This window comes from Dermochelys coriacea, chromosome 12, assembly GCF_009764565.3.
Source record: "Dermochelys coriacea isolate rDerCor1 chromosome 12, rDerCor1.pri.v4, whole genome shotgun sequence".
Taxonomy (NCBI): Eukaryota; Metazoa; Chordata; order Testudines; family Dermochelyidae; genus Dermochelys; species Dermochelys coriacea.
The window spans coordinates 19,151,941-19,179,117 of NC_050079.1; the positions used below are offsets into that span (position 1 = coordinate 19,151,941).

The following is a 27,177-nucleotide window of genomic DNA, read 5'->3' on the forward strand; positions in this document are numbered from 1 at the left end:
ATATAGAGCGAGATATAGCATAGATACCTAGTAAAATTGTTGTAAAAGGTTACCAGCTCAGGCACATGCCTATGTCATGATGGTGACAAACAATAACAATATTTTACTCACTCTTTAAAATAAAAGTATTAGCCTCAAGTAGCAAGCAGGAAGAATTTTGCAAGTCGGATAAATTGAAAGAGCAATTCATTGCTTGCTCATGTATATGTTAGAAATGCTGTTAGGACTCTGTAGCTGCAGACAAACAGTTTATTTGTCATATAAGGCTAATCTCAGTTCCCAATGAAGTTCATCCAACATTAGTAAACCCTGGAAAGAAGTGCATAGGCAAGATATTCTGGACTGGAGAGGGGAAATAAAATACATGGAAAATTACTACATGTAACTAGAGACCATACTAGAGACCATAGGTACAAGCTGAATACTCTCATTTATCCATAAACACACACATGTCAGTAACACTGTTGTTTTGACAGATCTGCATGTATAGCACTCAAATAAGGAAAGAAATGTATTTACCTTCCCAGTTGTTCACTGTTTATACACATGCATATGCCCACAAACAAAGTGGAGCCCCAATTTTTCATCTACAGTTCTTAATGCTATTATTGGTTGAATTGCTACAATCTTACTGTCCCTTTTGTCAAATTTTTTCAATTTTGGTTCTCTTAACAGTAATTTTAAAATAATCTAGTTCTTAAATTACAACAGAGGGGACCACGTGTGGTTGCTTCAGAGCCAATTCACCATTCCTCATATTTATCTTCTTTTACAAGGCAGATGACATAAAAGCACACTAAGAAGCATTTTTCATTTAACTACTTAAGCAATAATCCTTGAAAAAAACGTTCATTAGAATAACCCAAAGCATTGGGTCATTAATACTAAAACATCTCATCATTAACGGCAGCAGCCAATTTTGAGCAGATTATTGCTATTATAAACTGACACCTATTAAGTATTAATTGTTGAGGTAGTTGGTTAGCTTTTTGTCTTCTGTTGCATGACAGAGTTGAAAAAACAGCCATTCTGTGGCATTTGACAACTAATTTTCTATTAGAATGCAAGGTATGTGCTATACTGTTTCTTCTATACTATGAAGTGTTATGGTTTATTTTTCAGAAAGCAGATGACCGAGAGAAACGACAAGAAGCCCATCGGTTCCATTTTGATGCTATGTAACATGCCTTAAGATCTATGAAGGAGCTGCTTTTCATTTGTTTAATCAAAATACGAAATTCCAACTTGTAAAGGAGATTAGGGGAGCTGGGGTATTGTTAGTGTGTTATTTGTAAATGTTGCATTATTTGGTATTTATTTGAAAAGCACTAAAATCATACCTGAAAGTCTCAATATGAGCTTTCAGTAAACAATTTGTATATACTGGCTGTTACTGGCCTTTATTTAACAACGCTGTCAATTTATTTTTCTTAGTAAGGGATTTTTTTTTGCATTTGTTCCAATGTTTACATACTGCCACTTCTTCCAGTACAACATTTGATGGAAAAGAAATCACGTGTAAATAAAGGTTGCATTTCACTGAGAAGAAGCTTTTAGTGCCATTGGAATTGGTCTTGTCATTTCTGCAATATAAATTATATTTCTGTAAATGAACCTAATGCAGATTATCAGATGAGACATTTTACATCAATTACTTTAACTGTACTCTTGGGGTGCCTGATCTAAAGTGTCTAGATCTTTTTTTCCTTTGTTTTAATTCTTAAATTCTCATCTAACTATTGCATGTATTTACTGAATGACTAAATTAAATCTACAAAGCTAACAGCCAAGTAACTAATCATCGGACATCTGTACTGTTGATGTATATTAGTTCTAGACATGAAGCCTTCAAATTTAAAAAAAATAAATAAAACCTAAATTTATACAGAAATTAATCATAATCCAAAATAGGTAAAAAATTATGCCTTCCTAGAATGGAAGTGATCAGAAGAATTTTGCTTGAGTATTGATGTGTATCAATGTGACTATACTTAAATTTAATTATGAAAACAAATGGCCATCAAGATTATGAATGGAATTTGATTTTCTTGGGGGGAAGCTTATAGAAAAACCTGTAAGGGAAACTGGGGTTGAGTCCTATGTTTGGCCTGCCTGTTTCCACCCCAAAGGCCATTCATGATTAAGGGCCGAGGAATTCTGTGGTTCATATCAAGTCCTTGATGTAAACTTTTTACATGAGGGCATGTTATGCTACTGTCCCCAAATTCTGTAGGAAGAGAGTGATGATTATGTCTGAAGAGAAGCTCAGTTCTGTATATTCAAAATGTCAATAGCTTTCCATCATCCAGCTTATACTGCAGCAATGGTAATACATATTCCCTGAAAACAATCATGCTTTTATTTTACGTAATACAGTTTTCCTTTGTTCTTAAAATGGTTTGCATTTACATGATTCACTGTGTATTTAAATCTGTTAACGTGCATTCATAATAAATGTTTATTAAATCAAGCATGTTTGTTGCTTAAGTGAAAACAAATATTATTGTTGGTGCTATCTTTATATTATAGCCTTGTTGGTCTGTTTCACTGTGTGAGTGGTCACTGCCCCATAACCTGTTGTCACCTATTAACCTCTGATACTATATTCGCCTGTCAACATTGAGCTGGTAGTAGAGGAAGAGGAAAACAGGGCTGGTAAAATAAACTGATTATGTCCATCGTAAATCATGGTTAGAATAATTTATTTCTGTAACTGTCATGACACTTAAAAATGAGCTCTCATACAAGAGGAGGAGAACCATCCATGATACACTTCTACCAATCTGTGAAGCTTTCACTGGTACCAGCTACTTGTGTATGTGTATATATAAAGTAATCTGACATCTCCCATGTGTACTGGTCAGTTTCTTAGTGAACATCTCAATGAGTTGAATGCGTCAGTTCTATGCCTCTTAGCTTTTGTTTCAGGATATTTTGCACACTCAGTAATCCAACATTGCATCAGATTGTTTTTAAAGTTTTATTTGTAAACGGACTAGAAGCTTTTCTAATAAAAGTTTTATTATGCAACAGATTCTAGTTGCAACACACAGCTTTCCCTAGGATAATGAACAATACATTCTAAGCATTACATATCATTAGTATTAAATACTGTTTTATTGTTAAACATTAAGTTATAATAAGATGCTTATTACCTTACTTAGACTTTCCATATTGCAGGTGTCAAAAACAAAAATTTTCAGCAAGATTGCCATCGCTAACAGTGAGATCAAGGATGCAACTGTAATTAGAACGTGTATTTCCAAGTGCTCTTCTCAGTAATTGGGTGGTGAGAACTTGTTCTAACTATATAAACTTTCAGAACACATCCACAATACACAAACGTGGTGAACAATGCTAGTTGGAGGCTTCTTCAACATGAAATCTCACCTATGCAGAAACAGTCAACTAGCCAGCTGACAAATGGTTGCTGAAATGAGTCTTCATTGTTCTCATCTCCCAGAATGCAACAGTTAATTTCTCCCCAACAACTAATTGCGCCTGCTGCTCAATTTTCCCTTTAGGTGGTGGTATTTTTGGATAAAGCCTTTTTTTTATAATGGTTTAAAGAGATCTACAGCTACAAGACATCTTAAATGGGGAAAAGCCACTACAGTGGTTCGCTGACTGTACCACTGCCATCCTCCATTTTTCTCCACAACATTTTTTTTTCTTATTGAGGCTATAAATGTGGAGAAAATGCTGGAATACAATTTTAATGTGTCACTTTAAAATTATTAACCACAATGATTAGTTTTATATGTGGATTTATAAAAACCTGTAGATCTCTTTAAACCATTATTTAAAAAAAATTGAAATGCCAAACATACATGATCCCATACACTAACCTTTGTTTCTACATTATTGCCCACATTTTATGAGCTGGGCCGAGGAGGAGCTGGGCTCATTCTGTGCCCAAGGCACACGTGTAATCAGTGACACATTAAATTCTACTCAGGAGAGGGGAATGATTGCCTTCAAACCTGGAAAAGCATGCCTCTTTCTGTGGATGACATTTAACCATAAAGAAGGATGGACTCGCTCAACCAATGTAAAATGGAAAGTAAGGGATTCTTGGTGGCTAATGAGATAAACCTGTCCTGAAGTCTTAATGTTTGTTCTCAGGCACAGTTCTGGCTATGCGTATGCAGGCAAGGAGCAATGATCCCGTAAAGCTTTAGGTGACAGAGTATGCATGTGGGGGCACTGCAACTCAGCCAACTGCCTGGCAAACTTTCTAAGGATTGCCAGAGTCCTCTGTGAGACTTAAGAAGTTGGCTAAATTGTGATGTTCCTAACTCTGCACTGAATAACTTTTTCAACAAGACATTAAATATGTTTACATTATGATAGCAGATGGAAAACACAAGGGCCTCTAACATCTCATATTTGGGGGCTGTATCTCACTAAGAATTTTCATACAAGCCATTTATAGTCTGTCAGACAAGCCCAGACAATAAAATAGTTCTGCATCACTAAACAAGTTCCCAACTCCTCTCCAACTCTCTATGATTAACACCTATTTTTGTATGTGCCTAGCATAAAAAACAGAATATCCTAAGCACTTCAAATGTGGTCCAAAATTGTCCACTGGCTATAGCATATTGGTGATTTATAAAATAAACAGGTACCCATCTGCTACTCAGCATGCCTCTAACATTATTTCAAACACTATTACAACAAAAACAAAGCAGAACTCCATCACCACCCAAATTTGAAACAGAGGACTTCTGGCAATTTTAGGGTAGGGGCATTTGGAAGAGAGGCAGCACAAAATCAGTTTTACTGCAAAAGCAAGACAGCCTTTTATTATAGCTCAGCAGCTGCTACAACTGTGCCATTAGTCTCTGATCCTGCAAATGCTTCTGCTTATGCTTAATTTCAAACATGAGTAGTCCCACTAACTTCAATAGTGTTTTCAGAATTCAGCTGTAGTACATTGCACATGTATAGCACCTTTAATCATAGAATGAGAAGTTCAACACATTCACTACGAAAGTATGCTTCTGCTGTAATAATTCTATGAACTGGTATCAGAGGGGGTGGGCATGTTTGTCTCTGACTTCTAGATCAAGTTTACTCTGTCTAGTTTAAATATTCTTATAGTATCCATCACTGTAGTGCCAAAAACAAGTTCAGGTTTGCATTGAGTTGGCCACAGTAGAGTCTGTGCTTCACAGTTCTAGGTTTGGCTACTTAAAGCATAGGATCTTTGTTGTGTTTTTTTCTCATCACTAGCTGTTGCAGGATAGCTGACAAATAAATAGATGTTTTCCTAAATGCAAACTCAACCTGAGATTGAGAATCAAGATGGTTTCTTTACTTCTTGTACATCATCACCAGTAATAAAGATGCTGCAAGCCAAATTTTGCTTTCAGTTATTTCTCTGCAACACATTGCTGAAGTTACATCGATGCAATCCCACAAAATTCTGGCTCACTTAGACCTGGTCAATGGGACAGTCATATTTTAGACCTGGGGTTGTAAATTGCATAAAAATATTGTTAATGCACAAACAGGAATAGAATCCATATTCTCTTGTAGCAGTGTGAATTTTGCAAGGTTAACATGGTGAATACTTTTTGTCACTTAAGTCAGCAGACATGCAGAGAGCAGATCTGCTGAATAAGAAGGGGCCATTTTTAAAGTGACTTTACACTGTAGAACTGAGTCTCACACTACCACTCAATAAAATATGTGCATAAGATGGATATGTAGGAATCAATCCACCCACTGCTGAAATGGAACAGCAATTAAATAATTAATAGAAAAATCTGCACACCAATTTTGACCCGTGGTGCCAATTCAGATATTTGTTGGAAGGGGGAGAATTCCGGTCCCAGCCCCTCCTCCCATCAGGGACCCCATTCCGATCCCTACTCATCCCTCCCTCCTCTGGCGGGCACCTCAGCTCTCCTCAGAGGGATAGTCTCCCTTCTCTCTTATCCACACAGTGCAAGAGCTGGTACTGGTACCACTAAGAGTCAAGTTCTCAATAGACTCTCCTGCATGCTCTCCACCCTAAAGAAACAGACTACCTGTGCACCAGGTTGCAACACTGTTTGGCCCAGCTGCCCCTCTAGGCAGAGAGGTGGCTGGCCAAATTAGAGTTGCATTGTGACCCCCTGTTGCACCAAGTTGCAATGCCATTCACAGAAATTTGGCCCAGCCACCCCTCTGTCTGAATGGAGAGGCAGCCAAGTCAAATTTCAGTGGTGTTATGACCGCACAGCGGGAGCAACACTCCCGACCTCTCCAGCAACAGCTGTACTGAACTAGTATGAAGCCATTGCTTTAAAGTGGTTGGGATATGGCCCCTTTGGTCTGCCACTTATGGAACTTTGAGCAAGTTGAAAAAATTTGCAGGGGGAGCATTCACCCCAACCCATCCGATTGGTACCACTGTTTATCATGTACTGCAATTAATATCAGATTTCACAGTAGCAGCCGTGTTCGTCTGTATTCGCAAAAAGAAAAGGAGTTCTTGTGGCACCTTAGAGACTAACAAATTTAGTAGAGCATAAGCTTTCGTGAGCTACAGCTCACTTCATCGGATGCATTTTATGAAGTGAAAATGCATCCGATGAAGTGAGCTGTAGCTCACGAAAGCTTATGCTCTACTAAATTTGTTAGTCTCTAAGGTGCCACAAGTACTCCTTTTCTTTTTGCAATTAATTTATCACTTTGAAATTGCAAGGAAATTTTGAAAAAAGAACAAGGAGTACTTGTGGCATCTTAGAGACTAACAAATTTATTTGAGTAAAAGCTTTCGTGGGCTAAAACCCACTTGTTAGTCTCCAAGATGCCACAAGTACTCCTCATTCTTTTTGCTGATACAGACTAACAGGGCTACTACTCTGAAAGGAAATTTTGAGTAAGCAAAATATAAGGATGTGTTTTGAAATTTGGTCAGTGCACCAAGTTTAACAACCCTATTCCTATAGCATTGATATGGATTCTTTAATGACCAGAAACCGTCAGGATTATAGTTTTAAGTCTCATCAGATGGCCCCTCCAGTAATACAGTGACCGTCACCTCTGTGCTGGACAGGAGAGCAATACTGATCAGAGGGGAGAGTGCCACCTACTGCACTGCCACCACTTTGTAAGCACTTCTGTATTATTCGTGACTGGTCTACCACTCAATGACTATTCCAGCCCTTCCTGCTTAACTAGCTATAACTGACAGTATCAGGTAGACTGAAACATATCTGATAAGCTAAAGGAAGGCTCTGACCTTTTAAAACAGGGGCTGCTGACCTAATGAAACATTAAATTAACTGAAACATTAGAAAAAAAACAAAAACATTGTAGTAGTAGGATTTTATGTTTGTATTTTATATAATTTTAAATCCTACTACTACATATGTACAAAATATATGTAAAATACAACAGTTGCAAGTGTCCATCTAATTTGCAAGCAGTTTGCTAGATTTATTAGCTCTGAAGTCGGTTCCAAATTGCTGCGTAAGGTAATTTTGCAGGTGAAATGCAGGAAGGGACCAAGGGGAGGGTGCTGTTAACTACTTTGAGGTTTAGAACTGCAACACAACACACTACTGCATAGGTTGCTGCTGGAAAAAAAATGCAAATATTGAACTAAACAGTCTCTAGGAACTGATAACGCTATTTTTGTTTTGACCAAAGGGAACCAGATGCTAATTTTAAACATGATAGACATATCACCTTTAGTCTGATATGGCACAAAATATAGTAGCAAATTTGGAGGGACAAGCACCAATAGCGGGAAACCTCTGAGGTGAGAATCTAACAGCCAACGGCAGGATATGTTATGCTCAGAAAAACAAAAGAAAACTTGCAGTAATTAAGGTTTCAGAGTAGCAGCCATGTTAGTCTGTATTCGCAAAAAGAAAAGGAGGACTTGTGGCACCTTAGAGTAACACATTTATTTGAGCATATATTATATTATGCTCAAATAAATATGTTAGACTCTACTGCAAAAAGAAAAGGAGGACTTGTGGCACCTTAGAGTCTAACACATTTATTTGAGCATAATATGCTCAAATAAATGTGTTAGACTCTAAGGTGCCACAAGTCCTCCTTTTCTTTTTGCAGTAACTAGCAACTGTTTTGAGGCAAGGATCTCCTGTCTATGACCTGACAGAGTCCTGTTATTCCACTACTTGCGGATCCTGAACAAATGGTTACCAAGCAGTGGGGTACTTCTGGAACGAAGGCAAACGTCTACCATGAACTAGGCGGAGTCACCCCAATTAATTCATTTCACTTGTGACATTTGAAGAAGACGGAAAACGACTAAACGTGCCGCCCAGCTGCTCACCTGAGAAAGCACTGGCGTGCATAGGAAGAGTACTTACAGCCTGTTTCTAATCTAACCCTTCACAGCTGTGCCCGTCCTCCGAGCCGTGAGCGGCTGGAGCGGAAACATGCTACGTGCCAATTCACGTCTCCATCATTTCTTTTTAAAAAAAAAGCTCAGCACCACAAGCCTGAAACGGCCCAACACGTCCACTGCCATCACTACACCAAGCAGAGTCTCTCGACACAGGGCAGGTCTCTCTGCGGGCCAGGCTTTGATTCTACGACCCGCGCTTTCCCCGCTCAGCTGAGAGCCATAATCACGTCCCTGCTTGGACGAAAGTGCCTTCCAGCCCAGCGCCTCCCTCGCGGCCTGAGGGGATTCATCTCCCCCCTTCCCTAACCTCTCCCCCCGCCAGCGAGCCCGGGAGAGGGGAGCCGGGGCCGGGCAGCCGGCTAAGTGCGCCTTCCCTGTAAAATAATCGCTGCCTTTTCGCCGTCGCTCCCCGCCCGGCCCCGCCGCTGCAGGCGGCACCATGGAGCGGGGCGAGCAGCCGAGCCGGCCCCACGCTGCCTCCCTTAACCGCTGACGCGGCTTTTCTGCAGCTGCTCCTGCTCCACCCTGAACGGCCACCGCCCTTAGCGGGGCGGGGGGAACCTGCCCCTGACCCAGCGGGCACAGCACGTTCTCCCCTCGCCGCCCGTGCCGGGCTCCCCACGGCCCTCCCCAGGGAGAAGGAAAATCCCTGGGAGCGGGGCAGGGCTGCCGGCACCTGTGCGCGCCACAGGGCTGGGACGGGCCCGCCGGGCGTCTGCCCTCGCACCCGCTGCCTTCCTCTCCCCGGCCCTGTGTGGGGCGCCCCTGCCCGGGCGGGCTCCGAGGGGAGCGGCCCGGCTGGCAAGGCTGGCGGGGGGGGGGAGGGCACATGCGTACAAGCGGCTCATTCCGGCAAACACCCCCCCCGCCGCCGCCGCCGCCTTAAAGGAGCTTCAGAGAGCGGCTGCAGCCGAACCAGGAGCTGCCGACCCCGGGGGGAGCCCGCAGCCACCCACGCCCCCCGCTAGATGGGACTGAGCGCGGCGGCGGCGGCTCCAGGCTCGGAGGGGTTTGGCTGAGCTCGCTCCTTGCGGGGCGGCTCCCCTGAGCCCGGGGCACCGGCCATGGCCAGGGGGGAGACCTGAGCCCGCCCAGCTGCACCAGCCACCGGGCAGCTTCCCCCGCTGCTGCGCTCGGGCGCCCCCGGCTCCCCGCGGACGTGGCTCCGGCTATGCCTCGCCTCTGACTCAGCGCTCGGTCCTGGGCCAGGAGCGGCAGGGACGCGCCGCCCCCGCCCCCGCCCCGCGCGGGAAGGAGGGAGGGAAGATGGCCCTGGACAAACTCTGCTCGGTGCTGGAAGGTAGGAGCCCCGCGGCGGGAAGAGCGTGGGGATGGGCGGCGGCACCTGCGCCAACTCCCGGGACGGCCGCGCCCTCTCCCTCGGCTCCCCGAGCCCGGGGGCAGCGCACGCTCTGGTCCTCCTCGCCTCTTCGGGAGCAGGGTCCGGGCGGCCGCTCCAGAGCAAGAGCCTGCTCCGGACGCTGCTTGGTGCCCGGGTGTTTGGTTCTCCCCTGTCCAGCTACCTGCCCTCCGAGCTGGGGGGGGGGGCTTCGTCTTGCGCCCAGGTGGGCGGAGAGCTGAGCGCTCAGGACACCCCCAGCCCAGTGGCTTTTGTTGCTGTTGGGGGGGGCCCGGCGGGAAACACCAGAGCCTGGTTCCTCAGGGTGCTGCGTGCCTGCAGGTCCGGCTGAAGCTGGGGGCAGCTGTGGGTGCTCAGCAGCTCTGAAAAGAGGGCCCCGCGGTCGGAGCTTGGACGCCCCCGAAGGCGTGACCACTTCTGAATATGTGGTTATATGAGAACAGGATAGGGAGTGGTGGGGAAGGGACCATCTCTGGACACATCCAGATGCCGGCTGCCTTTATTCCGCTGGGTGGGTGGGTGTGGGGGTGACCAGAGGGACGTTATGGTGACAGTGACTGCTGAAATGCACAGTATGGCTCTGAGGAAAATCAAGAACTCCATATTCCTCCCTTTCCCGCTAAACTACTCCTGCTCTGCTGACACTCCAACACGCTGTGTGTCTCTGCTCAGGCATTTGTCACTCCTGTTAGAGCAAGATCTGGTTTTAGCAGAATAACACGCAATCAATTGAGAGTGTCACAAACTACCCAGTTCTGTCTGCCTCCTGATCCACCTTCAGTTTTGGCTTTCTCTTCAGTTTTACTCCTCCATGTTCAGAGGTAAAGGGTTAGGACCAGGCTCCTTATCTGAGCATCCCGTTGTCTGTGATAGCATGACTTGTGTATCTCGACAGTGGGGAGGAAGGTTTATTTTATGTGAAGCCAGACCTGGCAGTTAACTTTGCCTCACAGATAATTTGCAGCATTCTGTATCTTTTGTAGCAATAGCTGATTTGAGCCATCCGGGAGCCTTTGATTCTTTGTTTAAATGATAGAACATTTTGTTAGGAAATACTGTTTAGGAATGTTTGCTTGCTTGAAACGGTAAAACACAAAGGCAGATACTGCAGGTGGAAAGCAATATCTCTTGTGTAGTGGTGGTCTATGATATGAAGGTTGCAAAGAAGTCTATTTTAAACCCAAAATACGTGCATATTACATGCAGTTTTTTTTCTTACACTGCAGTTGTTTTGGCAAACTAAATTATTTCTCATTTACGTCCCTTTACATCTAGGTAAATATTAGTTGCAAATATCATGTTTTGTCCTTAATGTAATATATTTTCTTTAATTATTACATTAACATTCTTCTGCTGTTGCTAGACAGCAAAGGATGGCATGTTCAATCTAAAATCTTTGTTTCAGTGACTTTTTTTAATTCTCTCTAGAAGACAGCTATGTTCATAAAATACAGTTGGCATAAACGCTTCTTGAATTGTACTCCCCAAGTGCCATTAATCCTGCATGTGTAGAGTGGGTGCACTTCCTGTGTATGTGTGGGTTTAAACTGTCTCCTAACACGTGTGTCTACCATCTTCTATAAACACTACAGAGTCTCCAGTAGATTGTTATAAGATTTTCTTAAGACTCTTCTCAGTTTCTTTTGTAAGAGGTTTTTATTTGGTGTCTGTGACTTGAATATGCTCAGTTAAATATATAAACTGCACTAAGACTTGAAATGTTAATGAGCTCTTAATTCTAAATATACCATTTATCCCTGACTCCAGAAATTGTCTCTGATTACTTGACATCATGTGCTGTCTTCTGTCCTCTCTAGAAGAAATCTTTCTATAACCAGATTATATCTAATATTGAGGTTGCTATAAACAGGCACATAGTTTTAATTTTAAAAGTGAACTGTTATGAGCAGTTTTCAAATTAATCTTTGCTATTTAAAGTTGCATGTTGTAAGGGATTTTAGAAGTTTTGCAAGATATTTTCTTGAATTGGTGAGAATACTGGGCTGTCCTGCCATCTTTTTTGTTTTTAAGAGAACTTCCTGTTGAAATTGAGGGAGAGTCCTGCTTTGAACATATATTAATTACTAGTATCTTCCATCAGATCTTAGTGTATTGCTGTGGCAAATCATTCTCTATAACTTTTCAGAACATTTTGCTCTTCTGTTCTTGGCATTGTGAAACACACAAGTGTTTTGCTTTCAGCCATCAGAAACAAATTTTGGGTTGCAAATCTGAGGGGAGAATCAGGCCTCATTCAGTTTGTAGTTTTTATCTTATTCTCATTGCTCAGGGCTTACTGTATGGACTTCCTTCACTATCAGTAATGCAGGCTGTGACTTAAATAAACCCCCAAATCTGATTTTAATGCCACTTACGCACAATACTGAGTAAAAGATTTGAAGATTATTTTTATGTCTATTGAGGCATATGGTATTAATTTGCTCCCATCTTACTCCACTAAGTGATAGCCAATATTTATTGGAAGAAATGGTGGAGCAGGATAGTGCTAAGATTATGACCATTGCAGGCTTTGCTGAAGTGGAGCCCAACCAGTGCTGATCTGTTTTCTTAGTGATGCACACTACTTCTGTGTGAACAACCAGACTCCAATTCCCAATGGGATTTTTATCTGAGAACCTATATACTCCACTAGCCTGAGAAAGTGACATGCTTTCCCCTGACCATTTCTCAGTGAGATCTTCAAATGCTCTGGTCTAGCCATTTTGATAGATGTGCAGTACGTGGAACGTAGCTGGTTAAGTGCAGGAGGAAACTCTAAAATAGCATATTACAACTCTTTTGAATTTCTCAGGAGGGAGACACAGGCCTCTTCTTATAATTAAGGTCATAATTCCTTCGTCCTTTAGAATCTGTAACTAAATATATGTATCTCTTTAGTTTTAGTGCATCTTATTTTCCCTGAAATGTAGCAGATTAAGGGTGGTTTTGTTCCCTGGGTCAGCCCATTCATCTCTTCCCCACCACACACACTAAACAAAACCCAAACCACTCAAATAAACCCCAAAAACGTAAATACTGATGTAAAATTATGAATTGATGATTGTACTTGGTAAATTTTAAATCCTGGAATAGTGTGGAAAAAACAGTGCTAGCCAGAGGGATCAGTAGGATTTTTTTTGGTCTGGTATTTCTCAAACAGCAGAGCTAGAAGTAAACGTTTGTACCCCTCAAAAGTTGGCATTCCCAGTTTTCCAGAGATGCACAAGTGTTTAACTTCCATCTCTGGCAGGTTTTAAGAGCATGGACCTTAAAATCATATCAGTGTGATTAACATTGCCATTCTCCCCAGCCCATCATTTGCATTCTGGCATAATTTTTAATACCTAATTACCCATAAACAGAGATTAATGCTTTATTCCACTTTAAGGCTGGTAATCCCACCTTGCTGTTTTTGTTACAAAATGTTACAAAAAATGTTACAATGAGCCAATAAAGTTGAAGTTAAGTAGAGAAAATAATATTTAAAGGTTTAGACTGTTGTTTGTCCAATTATAAATCAAAGTAAGAGCTACAAGGGCCCAGTGAAGTTTAAATGAAGGAAATTTCAGAATAAGGGCAGTCAAGAAACTACTAAACTTTATTTTTAACTTAAAAAATGGGAACTGCATATGACCTCAGCAGCAATGCTTAAAAATGCTGAGTACCAAGCAGGTCTCATTGAGTTAAGCAGGAGGTGAATTACAGGATTGGGCCCCAAAAGCAGCTTTATTTGTGCCTACATGTGCTTGATGGTATCACTTTTCATTCTTGTTGATGCTTTTACAAGCTTAAAAGTATGTGAAGAGTATTGCTCTCTCTTATAGTAGTTTAACTTAATCAAAGGTTTGTTTGATTTACTAATTTCCCTAAAACTGCACAGGCACTGGTTAAAAATCTTACAGCAAAACTATTGAGAATTTCTTTATATTTATAGAAATTCAGTGTGTGACTCGGTTGCACAATGGTAGTTATCTTAGCATATGCACAACGTGCCTCGGGTGGCATGTGACCAGGATTCATAACCGAATTTGGTCCACTGTTGGGATTGTTAGCTTCCAACCTGGTCCAGGTGGGAACTGACTGGGAGTGCGATGTGAATACTGATCCATGCCCCCACAATTGTAATGAGAATGATCTAGTATTGATGCTAAGGGAGATTTTGATTTATGTAATCAAAATCACCACTTAACTAATGAAAAAGCCATGATTTTCTATTTCTCTTTTCCCCAATTTATTTTATGGAGAGAGACTTTACAGAAGGATTAAAAAATGCAGCTTCTCATTCCATCTGTCTGATATTCACCGATCTTCAGTGCAGTGGAAGATGGTGCTTTTCTGGGAGTAGTTACTACTGAAAACTGTATAATTGTTCCTGAAATGGCAAAATCTTATTTACAGAATAATTTAATTTAAGGAAATAACCATACCCTGAACTGCATGTGTCATCTTGGAACAAAACATGCTCTTTTTATGTATGGTGTCCTAAATACTGTGGGGATGGAAGCCTTATAAATAGGCTTGCTGCTACACTCCTCCATGCAGAACAACTTCCCACCAATTTGCTCGTCTCCAAGTATCTGCAGAATTAGATAGGCCACTTACATGGTATTCTGTCTCAATGTATTACCAGCAACTATTCATATCCTAATATCTGAAGACTAGCTTAATTGGAACTGGTAAAATAAATAAAAATGAAATTTTAAACAAAAAAAAAGCAACTGTTTTTTGTGAAGGTTTTCCCCATTTATTTGACCAGGTATAAACTCCACTCCATTTCCTGGTTCTTACAGGACAGATCCTGTATTAAGTGTCCCTGCTCTGATATGTGGCAGTGTTAAAACCAATGTTTTAATAAGTGCCCATCACAAAAATTCCCTCCTTTGCCTATGATAATACCTAGGAACCAGTATCAGTGTCTGCTCATGGAGAGCAGGAGTTAGGGACTAGGAAAAATCATTTGTTTTTCCATTTAGACAAACTTGTGTTCTCAAACAAGGTGTGAGACAACAGCAATTGCCAAACAAATTTATTCATTTGACTTTGCTGGAAATGTATTGGGCATATTCCCCCTCCTGAAAAATATACTGACTATATTGATAGTAAAGGAAAAAGTCTGAGGATGCAAATAGGAGGGAACAGAAAGATGTCTTCCTCCAACCTACTGTTTGTCTTTGTACCAAATGACAGGTATTTAATCAGCTCTATTCCTGCTTTATACTGTAAATCACACATGCTTTTCAGAAGTATTTTTAGGAATCCCAGGAATAAGTCCTTTCTAGCAATAGCCAGAGAGCAGGTAAACTCTATCAACAGCAAGGAAACCACCCTGACATCCCTTTAATTTGATGACAGAATTTTAACAAGTAATTTTCTGGGGGCCCCTTGCCAGCACATCATATATAGGCAGCCTTCCCAGCAGCCCACTGCCACAGGCAGCCTGAAGAAACAATGAACAAAAATGCATTCACAAAGGAAAGCCCATGTTTGGAAGCTGAACGTTTTTCTCTTTCCAACAGAGGATATGCTTGTGGATGTGTCAAAGGTAAACAGGACTGCATTGACTGAAACAACAAGGCACCCTACAGTTGCTTGTGTATTTCTGGGGGAGGAGGGAGTAAGAAATTTTGCTGGCCCTCTTGAGGAAAACTGAAGGTGACCATTAGAAATGTGGATTAGCCTATCCATTCAGGCATGGCTTGATCTGCCACTGGTTTTGAGTAAAGGAGGTTGGGAGAACTGTATTTACTCCCTGAAACCAGTTAACTTGCTTTCAGTGAGCTCCCACTTGCCTCTCTAGCAGTCTTGAGAGGAATTGTCCTGGAAACAGCTGGAGTGACATGTAACTGCAACATGAGTATGTACAAAACTCTGGGTGCATTCAAACATCTCACTGTCGTGCCTTATTCTTGCCAAAGTTGGCATTTTGAGAACGTGCTAGTAGTTTTCCAAGCTGATGAAGCTCACTTTTGATATAAGGCTTTTGTAGCGCAAAATAAAATTTAAAAAAAGTCTGACAACTTGATTAGCATGCTCTAGGCAAGGGGTGGGCAATAATTTTTGCAGGGGGGCCATTCCATGAATTTTGGTAAGTCATCATGGGCTGCACATTGCCACTATATTAATGGAGAGGTGTGGGATCTGGGAGAGAGTTTGGGTGTGGGATCTGGGAGGGAGTTTGGGTGCAGGAGGGGGCTCTGACCTGGGGCAGGGTGTTGGGTGAGGGAGAGGGTGCGAGGAGCAGGCTCTGGCCAGGAGGCGCTCACCATAGGTGGTTCCTGGCTGGCAGCACAACAGGGCTCAGGCAGGCTGCCTGCCTGCCGTAGCCCCATGCCACTCCCAGAAGTGGCCAGCTGCTGCTGGCACGTCTCTGTGCACCCCTGGTGGTGGGGGGAAGGCATTCTCTGTGCGCTGCTCTCTGCACCATCCTTGCAGCTCCCATTGAGGCCATGGCATTCAGGCAGCCTGCCTGAGCTCCCCGCTGTGCTGGAGATCGTGAGGGGGCAGCCAAAAGAGCCTGGCGTGCTGGACAGAAATATTAGATGGTCTGGATCCGGCGTGTGTGCCATATTTTGCCCACCCCTGCTCTAGGCAGAGGTGACTGACAAACCAGCAAAGACTTATCTTCCCCTGGTTCACACCTGCTCAACTACTACCATATTCTGTCATTCCCTTGCCACATAGAGCTGTGCACCATAGAAAACCAATATAAACCACTGGAGCTACTTACTCATGGGGTAAACTCTAGTCACCCGCTCTGATGCCTACTTATTCAACAGCTTGCAATATGTTGTGAGATCACAAGAAAATGGGGAAACTGTGCATTAGGTAAACCACAAGAATCAATGTAATCATGAGGCAGTAGACTGGGAATTCTTATTGACCCAGATGTTACCACTTGTCTGTTTCCTGAGCTAGACACAGCATAAAGCAGGTCATTTGTGCGCAGACCAACTTTCTGAAAGGAAAAGAGATGACCCCATGTTCAGGATATCTGTTCATCAGACTCCACAGTGTGTCTGTTTACCTTCCCCTGGACTCTTGTCTATTTAGACGGTGCGCTCTCCAGGTAGGGATTGTCTTAACGGGTATCTGTACAGTGCATAGCACCGTGGGACGAATGGTGGTTAGGGCTTCTAGGAGCTACTACGAGGAGAAGAGGAGGGAAGGAGAAAGGATATAGTGTACAGTAAATGCCCCCACTACGTTAACAGCTAAAATTAATGAGCTGTAGCTCACGAAAGCTTATGCTCTAATAAATTTGTTAGTCTAAGGTGCCACAAGTACTCCTTTTCTTTTTGTGAATCCAGACTAACACGGCTGCTACTATGAAACCAGCTAAAATTAATGTTGGACATAGATAGAAAAAATCAATGGATGTGTGTGCTATGGTAGTCCTCTTAGCAGTTACAGCGAGCTAGGATTAATGTTGGTTTCACAGACCAAATTAGCTAGATTTATGCATATGCAAAAGATTTGCTCCCAAAGTGGGAAAAGTGGTTTCCATTAGGATCAAGCATGTGCTGTTCTTTGCTGTATCTGTCAAAGTAATAGACCTCCTGGTAAGGCTTTCTGTAACATCTGTGACCTGTGTGTCACCAATTACTGTGTCTGAGCTATATGTATATCTGGTACTTCCTGGCACAGAAGGTCTAGCATGGAGATAACAGTGAACCCTTAAGTAAGCAATGTCTGCATCACTCTTATCCCTAGGATCCTGACTACCACTAGATAGATAGATATAGATATAATATTCTTTAAGTGACACTGTTTCTTTTAAAAACAGAATTTTTCCATACTGCTTCTCAGGTCTGCATGGCTGCTCTCAAGATTGATATTCAGATTTCCCTGCATGTGCAGATCCCCCATTGACATTATTGATGTAAGATTCTGCTCTCAGAGCCACATGGAAGATTCTCATCTTTGCTGGCTCTGTATGTACAAATCCCAGAGCACACAAAGCGCAGAGGTGAGATATGCCATGCAGCAGATGGGAGTGCGGAGCTGTGCCTGTAGAATCAGGAGGATGCTTCTCATCAGATAGGTACAGGCATATGTCAAATCAAGTGCCCAATGCACTCATATCTCTTTAAGCACAGTACTTCAGTACTCAGTTTGTTCTTGCAATCTGTTTTAGAGCAAAACTGAGTTACTTACATTTCTTTTTTTTAATATACAAAGATGCCAGATGCTTGTGACTTTAACTCTCTGTACTTCAATAAAGAAACAAATATTTTATTTTTCATCTCTTGTACATTCTCTAAAATGATTCAACAAAAGCCATTTCCCCCCCCCCCCCCCCAACAAAGCATTTGTAAAGCTTATTTCAGATGAATATTTTGATAACGCAACACAGGCCTCTTAAAAAAAAAAAAAAACCTGAGTAGTAGTAATGAATAAAAATATATATAGCCTTCTCTGCTGAAGAATCCCAAAGCTAGAGTGGGTAAATTATTCCATGCTAAGTCGGGGGGAGAGAAAAAAGAATAAGTAGTGATAGGAAAACAAAACACAAGCTCACAGCCCTCCTTTTTTTTAAATGTGTGCGATCTATTACTTGTCTTCTCCTTTGGTAATGGTGTGACTCCTGCTGTAAAATGAGCCGGCAACATGGCCTTTCACAACCAGGGAACTGAGATTTGCAGAAAATGCCAGATCCATATACAATGGAAGTGCCTTTGCAGTCATCTCTTCCCCACTGGAAGTGTGGCTGGCTCAATAGCGATACTGCCAATGGTTCCCCAGCAGCCTCTTTTGGGTTTTACACATCATGGAGCAGAATTGATGCTGTTTCAAAGTAGCATTAACTTTTCTGACCTTTACTAACTAAAGGTTTGTAGGATTATCAGGGGAGCATGCCCTAAAGCAGCTGCCTCACATCTCCTACTTTCTTCTAATCAGTGTCCCACAAGCAACCTTGACTGTCTAAAAAAACCAAATCCTTGAGATCTGTACAATGTGGTCTTGAATTGGTGTGCAGAGACTAATCATATGCACTAGCTGCATGCATCCAGTTTGTAGACAGTTACTCCCTTGTACAATGTGCATCAGAGTAGAATTTGGGGTTATATACTATAATTAATTCATTTTGCACTCCCACTGAAATGCAGCTCTTTCTGGTGCAGAGCAACTCTACATAATAGGTTAAAAAAGGAAGCAAAGAATAATACTGTGTCCTATTATAAAAGCAGGGCACTTCAGTCAGATACAGTGTAATGACTTAATTCTGTTATCTTTGATAAATTGGAATTTAACTCCCTTGTTTTTGGAAGATGGCATGAGACCTTTAATGCAGGTAGTCAGGACCTCTTTAGATCTTCTCCAAATGGTGGCTCTGAGCCCTAAATGCCATACTGGGAGATTATTTCAGCACGATCTACCTCACTAATGCCCCTTCTAAAAGCAGCTTGGATTTTTTCTAGCTTGGGGCTTCTGTCCTGCAGGTGGTGGGGGAGGGCCTCAGGGCTTCTGCCTGGCGCCCCAGCCAGTCTAACACTGACCCTGCTTCACAGATCCCCTGAAACCAGCTCGCGGATCCCCGAGGGCTGCAGACCCCAAGTTGAGAACTGCAGCCCTAGAGAACTGGGTCTTCACAGCTGCTGATGTGGTCCCATCTTTGAGACTCCTTCTCCCTTATATAATTACCAGAGGTAGGAGGAACAGTGAAAGGATGCCTTGTAAACATCTGCAAGGACTGAGAGTCCCCTATAGCAAGAAATGAAAGGAATAAGGGTAAAGAGGAAGAAGGTAAGAAAGAAAGATGGGGAGAGGGAGGAATAAGGAATTAATGGAAAGGGGGAGTGTAGCCCTATATTAAGTAAATGCAAGCAAATGTCTGCGTAACCGAGGTTTTTGAAATGTGGGGTGCACCCAGCGCCTTTTTAGGGGAGACGGAGGAATATTCTGTGTGGCTTGGGGAGGGAGTGCCACGTCCACCCCCAATTCACCTTCGTGGGCCACCCTGGCTGTGGGTCTGTTTTGTCTGGGTTGGGGGGGGGCACAACCAAAAATTGTAACTCAAAGAGAGGGTTCTGCTCAAAAAGTTTGAAAACCACTGGTCTAACCCACTTTTCTGCTGTAATTGCTTATCTGCTACTTATTCATGCTGTTCTGCAGAATATGTGCCCTGTTCTCTTATACGCACGTGCACACAGAGCTGTCAACTATTTATAGAATCAGCATGAACTGTAGTGAAAACCAATCAGATATTTTAAATCCTCCAGGAGGTTTGTTTTTGTAACAGCACCCTTTAAAGAAGGGAAATCGCTGGATAGTGGCACTGAAATATAGAGCCTGGTTTCGTCTTCATTCAGAATGCAAGTGAGGCACTGAGCAAGTACCACTGAAATAAACATTGTCACGCACTGATTCTTTCTTAAAGGCTGTGGGAAAGGCATATAATTGTCAGCCATAGTAGATATCTGTACCTAAAAAGAGAGAAACTGGCTGTCTGAAATACTGAGTTGCATTATGAAATGTCTATATTTTTCTAATTGTGATTCATTCTGTTTGAAAAAACTGTCCAATTTTTGCGTTGTAGGAAGAAATACAAAGCTATAAAAACTGGGGTAAAATTGATTTCTCTGAGATTGCTGCATCCTTACCCAGCAGAAGCTCAGACATGCTGCATCTTTTAGAGGAAACCATAAATTCAGTAGCACAACATGGATACATTATTAAATGGAATTGTGGAACTACACCTAATACAGAGATACAAGCCAAGTTCAGTTTAGCATTCCTGCTCCTAAAGACAATATAGGAGAGAAATTATCAAAATCAAGATAATTTTATAGCAGCTATCAAGCTGCTTTGTGGAGAAAAATTCTAACAGGTTAGAATTCAAATATATATCTGGAACAAAAATATTCATTATCGTTAGTCTCTCTGTAGAACATTTACATGTCCTTGAGTTTCACAATTTAAAAAGATATTAAAAAAAAAAGACCCAAATGATATGAAAATAGAATGGAGTTTGTCCTGTACAAGAGATAGTAAATACCATTAGATGGACAACGTAGACTCTGAAAACTAAGATGTCAAAAATATACCTTTTTTTGTGTGAGGGAGTTTAATTTTTTTTAAATAATTAACTAGTCGAAAAACTTGGCTCTGGGGACCAATAATGGGCTCTAGACTCTTTCTTCTCTATAATGCCTCTTCCAAGTCCAAGGCAGATGAGTTGTGATCAAGGGCTGTTACCATCTGTAACATATGGGATACCATCTGTTGGGAAATTATTTGTTATAGATTAGTATTAATGAAAATATGGAATCACTGTACACATGGGGATTTGGAGGCTATGGGCGAGTCTGTCCTATTGACTGAATAAATCCAGGGGAGGCAGAGATGCCTCTAGGAATGGTACCCTCATTTTAAAGATTCATAAATCAGTTGGGACACAAAAGGCTACACAGTAATGATCCAGCCCAGCAGGGGGAAAAACTGTTTTATGTGAGGAAAGGCGGGTACCTGTATACGTAAATTATTATGGGAGGTGATAGGAGATGGAGAGCAGAGATGCATATAACCCTGAATAAAGTCAGATCCTATAATCAGGCTTTGGGGACAGATTACATTGCTACCCAAGATAATGCACCTCTGCAAACATTAAGGTGGTATCTGTCTGAATATGATCTAGGACCCCCTAGCTTGCATGCCAATGCAAACCCACCCTGACCGTGTCGAAGAGCTCAAAGCTTTCAACTGGCAGCTGTGTAGAAAACAATGTGGGGGGGCAGGGAAAGGCTGATTCAGTGTGAGCTACTGAACTGCTGGTATGCTGATGAGAAGGTGGTGGGGAGAGCCTCATGAAAAGACAAACCTCTGAGTAAATGCAATTCACTGTTCTGAAATGGCAAGATTATGCCTTGGCTGGATGAGCTACTACACAGGGTTAGGACTGAGGCCTGGTCTGTGCTACAAAGTTAGATTGACATAAGCTGCCTTGCGTCAACCTAGTTTTGCACATGTGTATGCCTAAATTTCCCACTGATGTAAGTGTCGCATTACAGTAACACAGTAACACTACCTCTTCAAGCGGCATTGAGCCATGCTTGATGTACTGAGGTTGATGCAGTGTGAGGGTAGACTCTGCATTACTTATGTTGACCCTAACAGTCCTCCAGCAGCTGTCCCACAATGCTTGACTCTCACTGCTCTAGTCACAATTGTGAACTCGGCTGCCGAGGGGTCAGGGATACAGGAAGCCCTTCCTTCCACCCTTTAAAACCCTGTGAATTTTTGAAATGCCTTTTCTGGATTGCCCAGGTTGGAGAGCACCTCTTAGAAGCCCTCCATTGTTGCACAAAACTGCACAGCTGACCATGCCAGCCCCCAGCCCCGCCTCTTCCCACTGCCTCCCCTGAGCATGCCATGTTCCCGCTCCTTCTCCCCACCCCACCCCACCCCCAAGCTGTTTGGCAGTGGCCGGGCAGGATATGCTGGGAAGTAGGCGGAGGAGTGGGGATGTGGCGCTCAGGCGGAGGAAGTAGGGGAAGGGAGCTTGGCTGGTGGTGGGTGTAGAGCACCCACAGAGTTGGTGCCTATGCTGATGGCACCCCCAACTTAACAGGACACAGCTATCGACTTTTCATTAATGTACTCCTGCTAGAAGAGGCAGCACCACAACAAAGAGAGGTAGAGGTTTTTATGTGCTTCTCAGTCCCCTGTACAGTTAGAGGGGAGGGCCATGCGGAGCTGTTTGTTTATGTATGCAGGGATGTCTCTTGAATCCTCCTGAGAGATCTCGATGAAACTTTCATGGAGGTACTCTGCTTCTGAGGATGGCTACCTTATTCTCTCTCCTCAGTAGGATGCTTTCTCATGCCAGTTGGAGATAACTTTGGGCAACATTGCAGTAAACAGGCTAGCAACATATGGACCCAGGTGCCTTCTGGAAGCCAGTAGCAGCTGTGCTCTCTGTGCCTTTGTCACCGTCAAATAAGATATCGGCTAAAATCTCTACTGCCCGTGGAAAATGGTGCCATATTCAGTACCGTTGCCCTACAGTCATAGAAGTGTCAATAAGCATGTCTTATTTAAAACTTTAGGGAGTAAGGGAATGGAGTTCTAAATCTTAACTTTTACTTTCTGTTGTGACTATAGTGACTTCACATACTGCAGCCATGGCTTTCACAGATCAGTGTGTGTATCTAAAATGGACATGAATGTTCTTTCACCTTGTTTAGCTCTGTTTCATACATTTAAGTTTTAATCTATTTGCTTTTAACTTGCACAGAATTTTTTTTGCAGGGTGTTTGTTACTCAATAAAATTCTATTGTTGGGAAATTAATTGATCTTTTTTCATTCCCAACATATGCTGCAGAATGCCTACCAATACTGAAAGAACGCTCTAATTATTGTCGAGTATGACACAACTCGTAGGATCAGTAACAAATACAATCGTAAATGTACACCATAAAAATTAATAGGTGCCTTGATACTGTTATATTCATAGATCTGCCCCATGAACCACACAATTCCTAACCAGTCATCAAACTGCAGGAACAAGTAGAGCACAATACACCACGATGAATTATTGTAGCTTACACTGTTAAAGGGCTCTTCCAAAGCCTCCCCAACCAAATATTGCTCTTCTAGTAGCCCTGGTATCTGGCTGCTCAAACTCAGCAGACAGCTATTCCACTTCCACTGAGGTGGCACTTCCTCCCTTTGCTTCACAGATACTATGCAGGACCCAGCAGGCAGCTATAACCATTGGGATGGTTTTTTTTTCCCACTGAGAATCAATCTTAAACAATGCAAGCATTTCTTCAGTCTACTGAAAGTGCATTCAACTGTCATTCTGCACTTGCTGAGCCAGTAGTTAAATCTTTACTTATTGCTGTCAAGGTGGCTGGTGTACTGCTTCATGAGCCAGGGCACCAAGGGGTAGGTTGGCTCCCCCAGGTTTTCTGTTAGCATTTCAACATCACCAATGGTAATCCACTGGTCGGGAAAGCGAGTCCCTGGTGGTAGCTTTCAGAACAGTCCTATGTTCTTAAACATGTGAGCATCATGCACCATCCCTGACCAACCCATATTGGTGCTGGTGAAGTATCCCTGGTGATCCACCAATGCTTGCATAACCATAGAAAAGTAGCCCTTTCTGTTGATGGCACTCTGTGGCAAGGTGGTGTGGTGCCAAAATAGGGATATGAGTGTCATCTATTGCAATTCAGGAATTCCACTGCTGCAAATCCATCCACTATGTCCTGCACGTTGCTAAGAATCTCAATCTTATGTAGCAGGAGATGAATTCTGACTCTGCACGCTTGCATGACACTGACCCCCATGTGGATTTTTCAACTCCAAAATGGTTTCCCACTGACTGGTAGCAATCCAGTGTTGCAAGTTTCAACAGTGGGATTTTCAATCACTTCTCCAGTGTCAGTGCCTCTCTCATTCTGGTGTCCTTGTGCAGGAGGGCTGGAGTGAGCTTGGGCACATGCATCCAGGAATGTAGCTTTACTCATCAGAAAGTTCTGCAGCCATTGCTCATCATCCAAAGCCTGTATTAAGATGCAATTCCACCAGTCAATACTTGCTTGCTTGGGCCCATAAGCAGCACTTTACCACCTGCTGTTGCTCCAGAAACACCAACAACCACCATGAATTGGTTCTCCCTATGTCCCACAGCCATCTGTCCTCCATGAAATTGTCATGTTCCCCCCAATTCTGTTGTTGTTGCAGCTCTGCCAATACTAGAGGATGGTGCTTCTTGTGCTTGCAACACTCGTGACATTAATGCAGAGTTGTGCGGACTCTGCGCATCCATCACAGATGCCAGATAGCAAGAATGGTCACACAAGTGTTTTGCGATTTTTTTTTTTTTAAAAGGGGGGGGAAAATCATGGATATAGATGATATTTTGGGATGGTGAAAGTTGCATGCTGGGAAACTGACCCCTTGCTCCCAGTAATCCATGTGACTCGTTTCTGCCCCACCATGCATTGCCAACATTTCCCAAAAGACAGTGTGCTGATACGTATCCATGCACTGCACTGTTCATCGACACAAGCGCTCCTGGTGAATAGGTACAGCGCTGACACAAGGAGTTAAGTATGCACATGCACAAGTGGTATACTAACTGCAGCAACTTTAGGCTGATATAATTTGCGGTGGCAAAAATTTCTAGTGTACACATGCCCAAAGATGATTCTGTTTTGTTTTTTTTTTTTAAAAAAAAGTTTAATTGTTTGGAATATTTTCTCCTCACTTTTTCTAATATGCTTGGTTTTACTTTACTTTTACTACTTGTGGCCTATGAATATGTTTAGGAATATTCCATTCTTGAGTTGTCCCAAGTGAGGTAAATGATCCTTAAACTCCAGACCTCCCCCACTCCGAAGGCCAAAGCCCCATTCAGGACTCAGTCAGAGACCTGGATTAGAATCCTTTCTCCATAGGTGCTGTTGATGCTCATGCTGCAACTCACATTATGCATGGGAAAAGCCTAAAGACCACAGACAAGCCATTTGAGGAGCAAAGGTGACCTGATCTGATAGTTGTATTTGTGGGGGCTATACAAATAGAGAACATGGAACAAGCCTATATTTGAAAAGGCTGATGGTGCAAGCATATGCCACACTAGTAACGCAACTTATTAGCATACATGATGCTTGCAGTGGTGCACAAAGGTTGCGAGCCCTAGCAATTGCACCCATTCAGAGTAAAACTCTGTAGCACTGTATTGTGCATCATTAATGCTAGTTTAGACAGAAGTGGCTGCCCTTATAGTGGCATAATTGCAATCCATCCTCCAAACACAGTCACACAATGCTTCTCAATATTAGGCTATGTGTACACGTCAAACAAAAAACTTGGGGCACTGAATCTTGGAGTCCGAGTCAATTGACTTGGGCTCATGAGCTGCAGGGCTAAAAATATCAATGTAGATGTTCCCACTTGGTCTGGAGCCTGGGCTCTGAAATCTGCTGAGGGTAATGGGTGGCTGAGCCCAGGCGCCAACCTGAGTGGGAACATCTACATAGCTGTGGGGCTAAAAAAATAGCAAAGCCCAAGTCAATTGCGCTGGGCTCTGAGAGTTGGTGCTACAGGTTTTTCTTTATAATGCAGACCCTTAGAGTCTGCCCAGAAACTAGCCCATAGCCACTGGGCTTTGTGAATAGCAGGGGTGTGTGGAGGGGAAGGGTTTGAGAAAACACACAAACTGAGAACAGACCAGAACAGAGAGAGGCAAGAAGGCCAAGCATTAGCCTACATATACAGGGACCCTGGGAAAACTAGACAGTACTTTGGGTCTGATATTGGCAACAGAGGCTTGGGGTTTGTGTTCTTGATTCCTCCTGCATTCAGAGGAGCAGGATTTTATATGTTCCTTGTAAATAAGGTTTTGTCAAAGAAAATACCAGATGCTTCAATTTCTACTTCTATATGAAACATCCCTAGGGCCCTGAATGTTGAGTAGCTTCTTTTGGCTCAAAAGTAGATTAAAGTCCTGTATCTTCAGGACTGTAAATCCAGCACTTTTCACGAGCACTAAGTTTCCCAGGAATTAAAATAACTGATTTGCTTTTAATATACCAGTATGTGTATTTTGACTCGTGATTTGGATTCATTTAGGGTGTTGCCTGAGAAAGGGCTGCAGAAAAAGACCTCTGGTTTCTGCTTTCATTATTGATGTCTGTCTTGTTCTGTTTCTCTCACCAGTGTTGTTAATAACAATACTTGTAGTGGAAGGGATTGCTGTGGCACAGAAGACCCAAGGTACAGTATTGAAAAGATTTTCTTTTTAAAAAAAAAAAATGTATGTTGTCATTATAAATAAGTAAGCTAGGTAGATACAGGAAATCCAAAATGCTTTCTCATTAGGATATTTCACTTTGTAAGATTTACTTCAGTTTTTTATATATATTTTCCCTATTTATTGCATTTCATTTTGTTAAATGAATACAACTCTTAATGCAAATAAGTAATAGTTAACTGCAAATAACCAACTATCTTTTTCATATCCAGATCAGTTCAGTCCTTATAGGTAGAACAAAACAGTACAGAGCCCTCAATTTTCTGTGTATGTCAGCAAGCTTTTCCAATTTTTTTTATTATGTCTGCATTCCCTCCAAAATGTTAGGAGATAGCCCCCATTTGGGGGTATGGAAGAGGCAAATGGCTTTACAAGCCAGTTTCTCCCTTAGGTTGGAATAACCTGCATAGGAGAGAGAGAATTTCTTTGAGTTGACACTTGCAGAATTTCTTTTGACTTCTTCTGCAGAAGAGACTAAGGGTCCCAACCCTCAGTCTCCAGAATTCTCCCAAGATTCTTGTCTATTTTGGAGGGAACCACTAGAGGCTGCTAGGAACTCCTTTCACCATAGAATCCCTCTCAAAAGCCCAGTTCTCCAGTGTATAAGGAAAAGTTGCATAAGTACATTATGGTTGTTTCCCTTGTGAGAATGGGAGGATTTAGCAGAAACCCAGTTG

General features: G+C 42.5%; 2 protein-coding genes across 6 annotated transcripts in view; both read left to right on the forward strand.

Moving 5' to 3' along the window:
• Positions 1 to 2,470, forward strand: part of ITFG1 (integrin alpha FG-GAP repeat containing 1) — a 202,583-nt gene extending 200,113 nt beyond the window's left edge. Inside the window, exon 18 of the mRNA XM_038368635.2 lies at positions 1,123 to 2,470. Coding sequence (XP_038224563.1) covers positions 1,123 to 1,182 — 60 coding nt within the window. The 3' untranslated portion in view covers positions 1,183 to 2,470. The remainder of the gene's footprint in view (positions 1 to 1,122) is intronic.
• A 5,992-nt stretch (positions 2,471 to 8,462) lies between these two features.
• Positions 8,463 to 27,177, forward strand: part of NETO2 (neuropilin and tolloid like 2) — a 66,138-nt gene continuing 47,423 nt past the window's right edge. The window contains exons 1-2 of one of the 5 annotated variants that reach the window (XM_038368823.2): positions 8,463 to 9,677; positions 26,407 to 26,463. In XM_038368823.2, coding sequence (XP_038224751.1) covers positions 9,644 to 9,677; positions 26,407 to 26,463 — 91 coding nt within the window. In that variant the 5' untranslated portion in view covers positions 8,463 to 9,643. The remainder of the gene's footprint in view (positions 9,678 to 26,406; positions 26,464 to 27,177) is intronic. The other 4 variants (XR_006275024.1, XM_038368827.2, XM_038368824.2 and 1 more) reach the window with 4 other exon arrangements.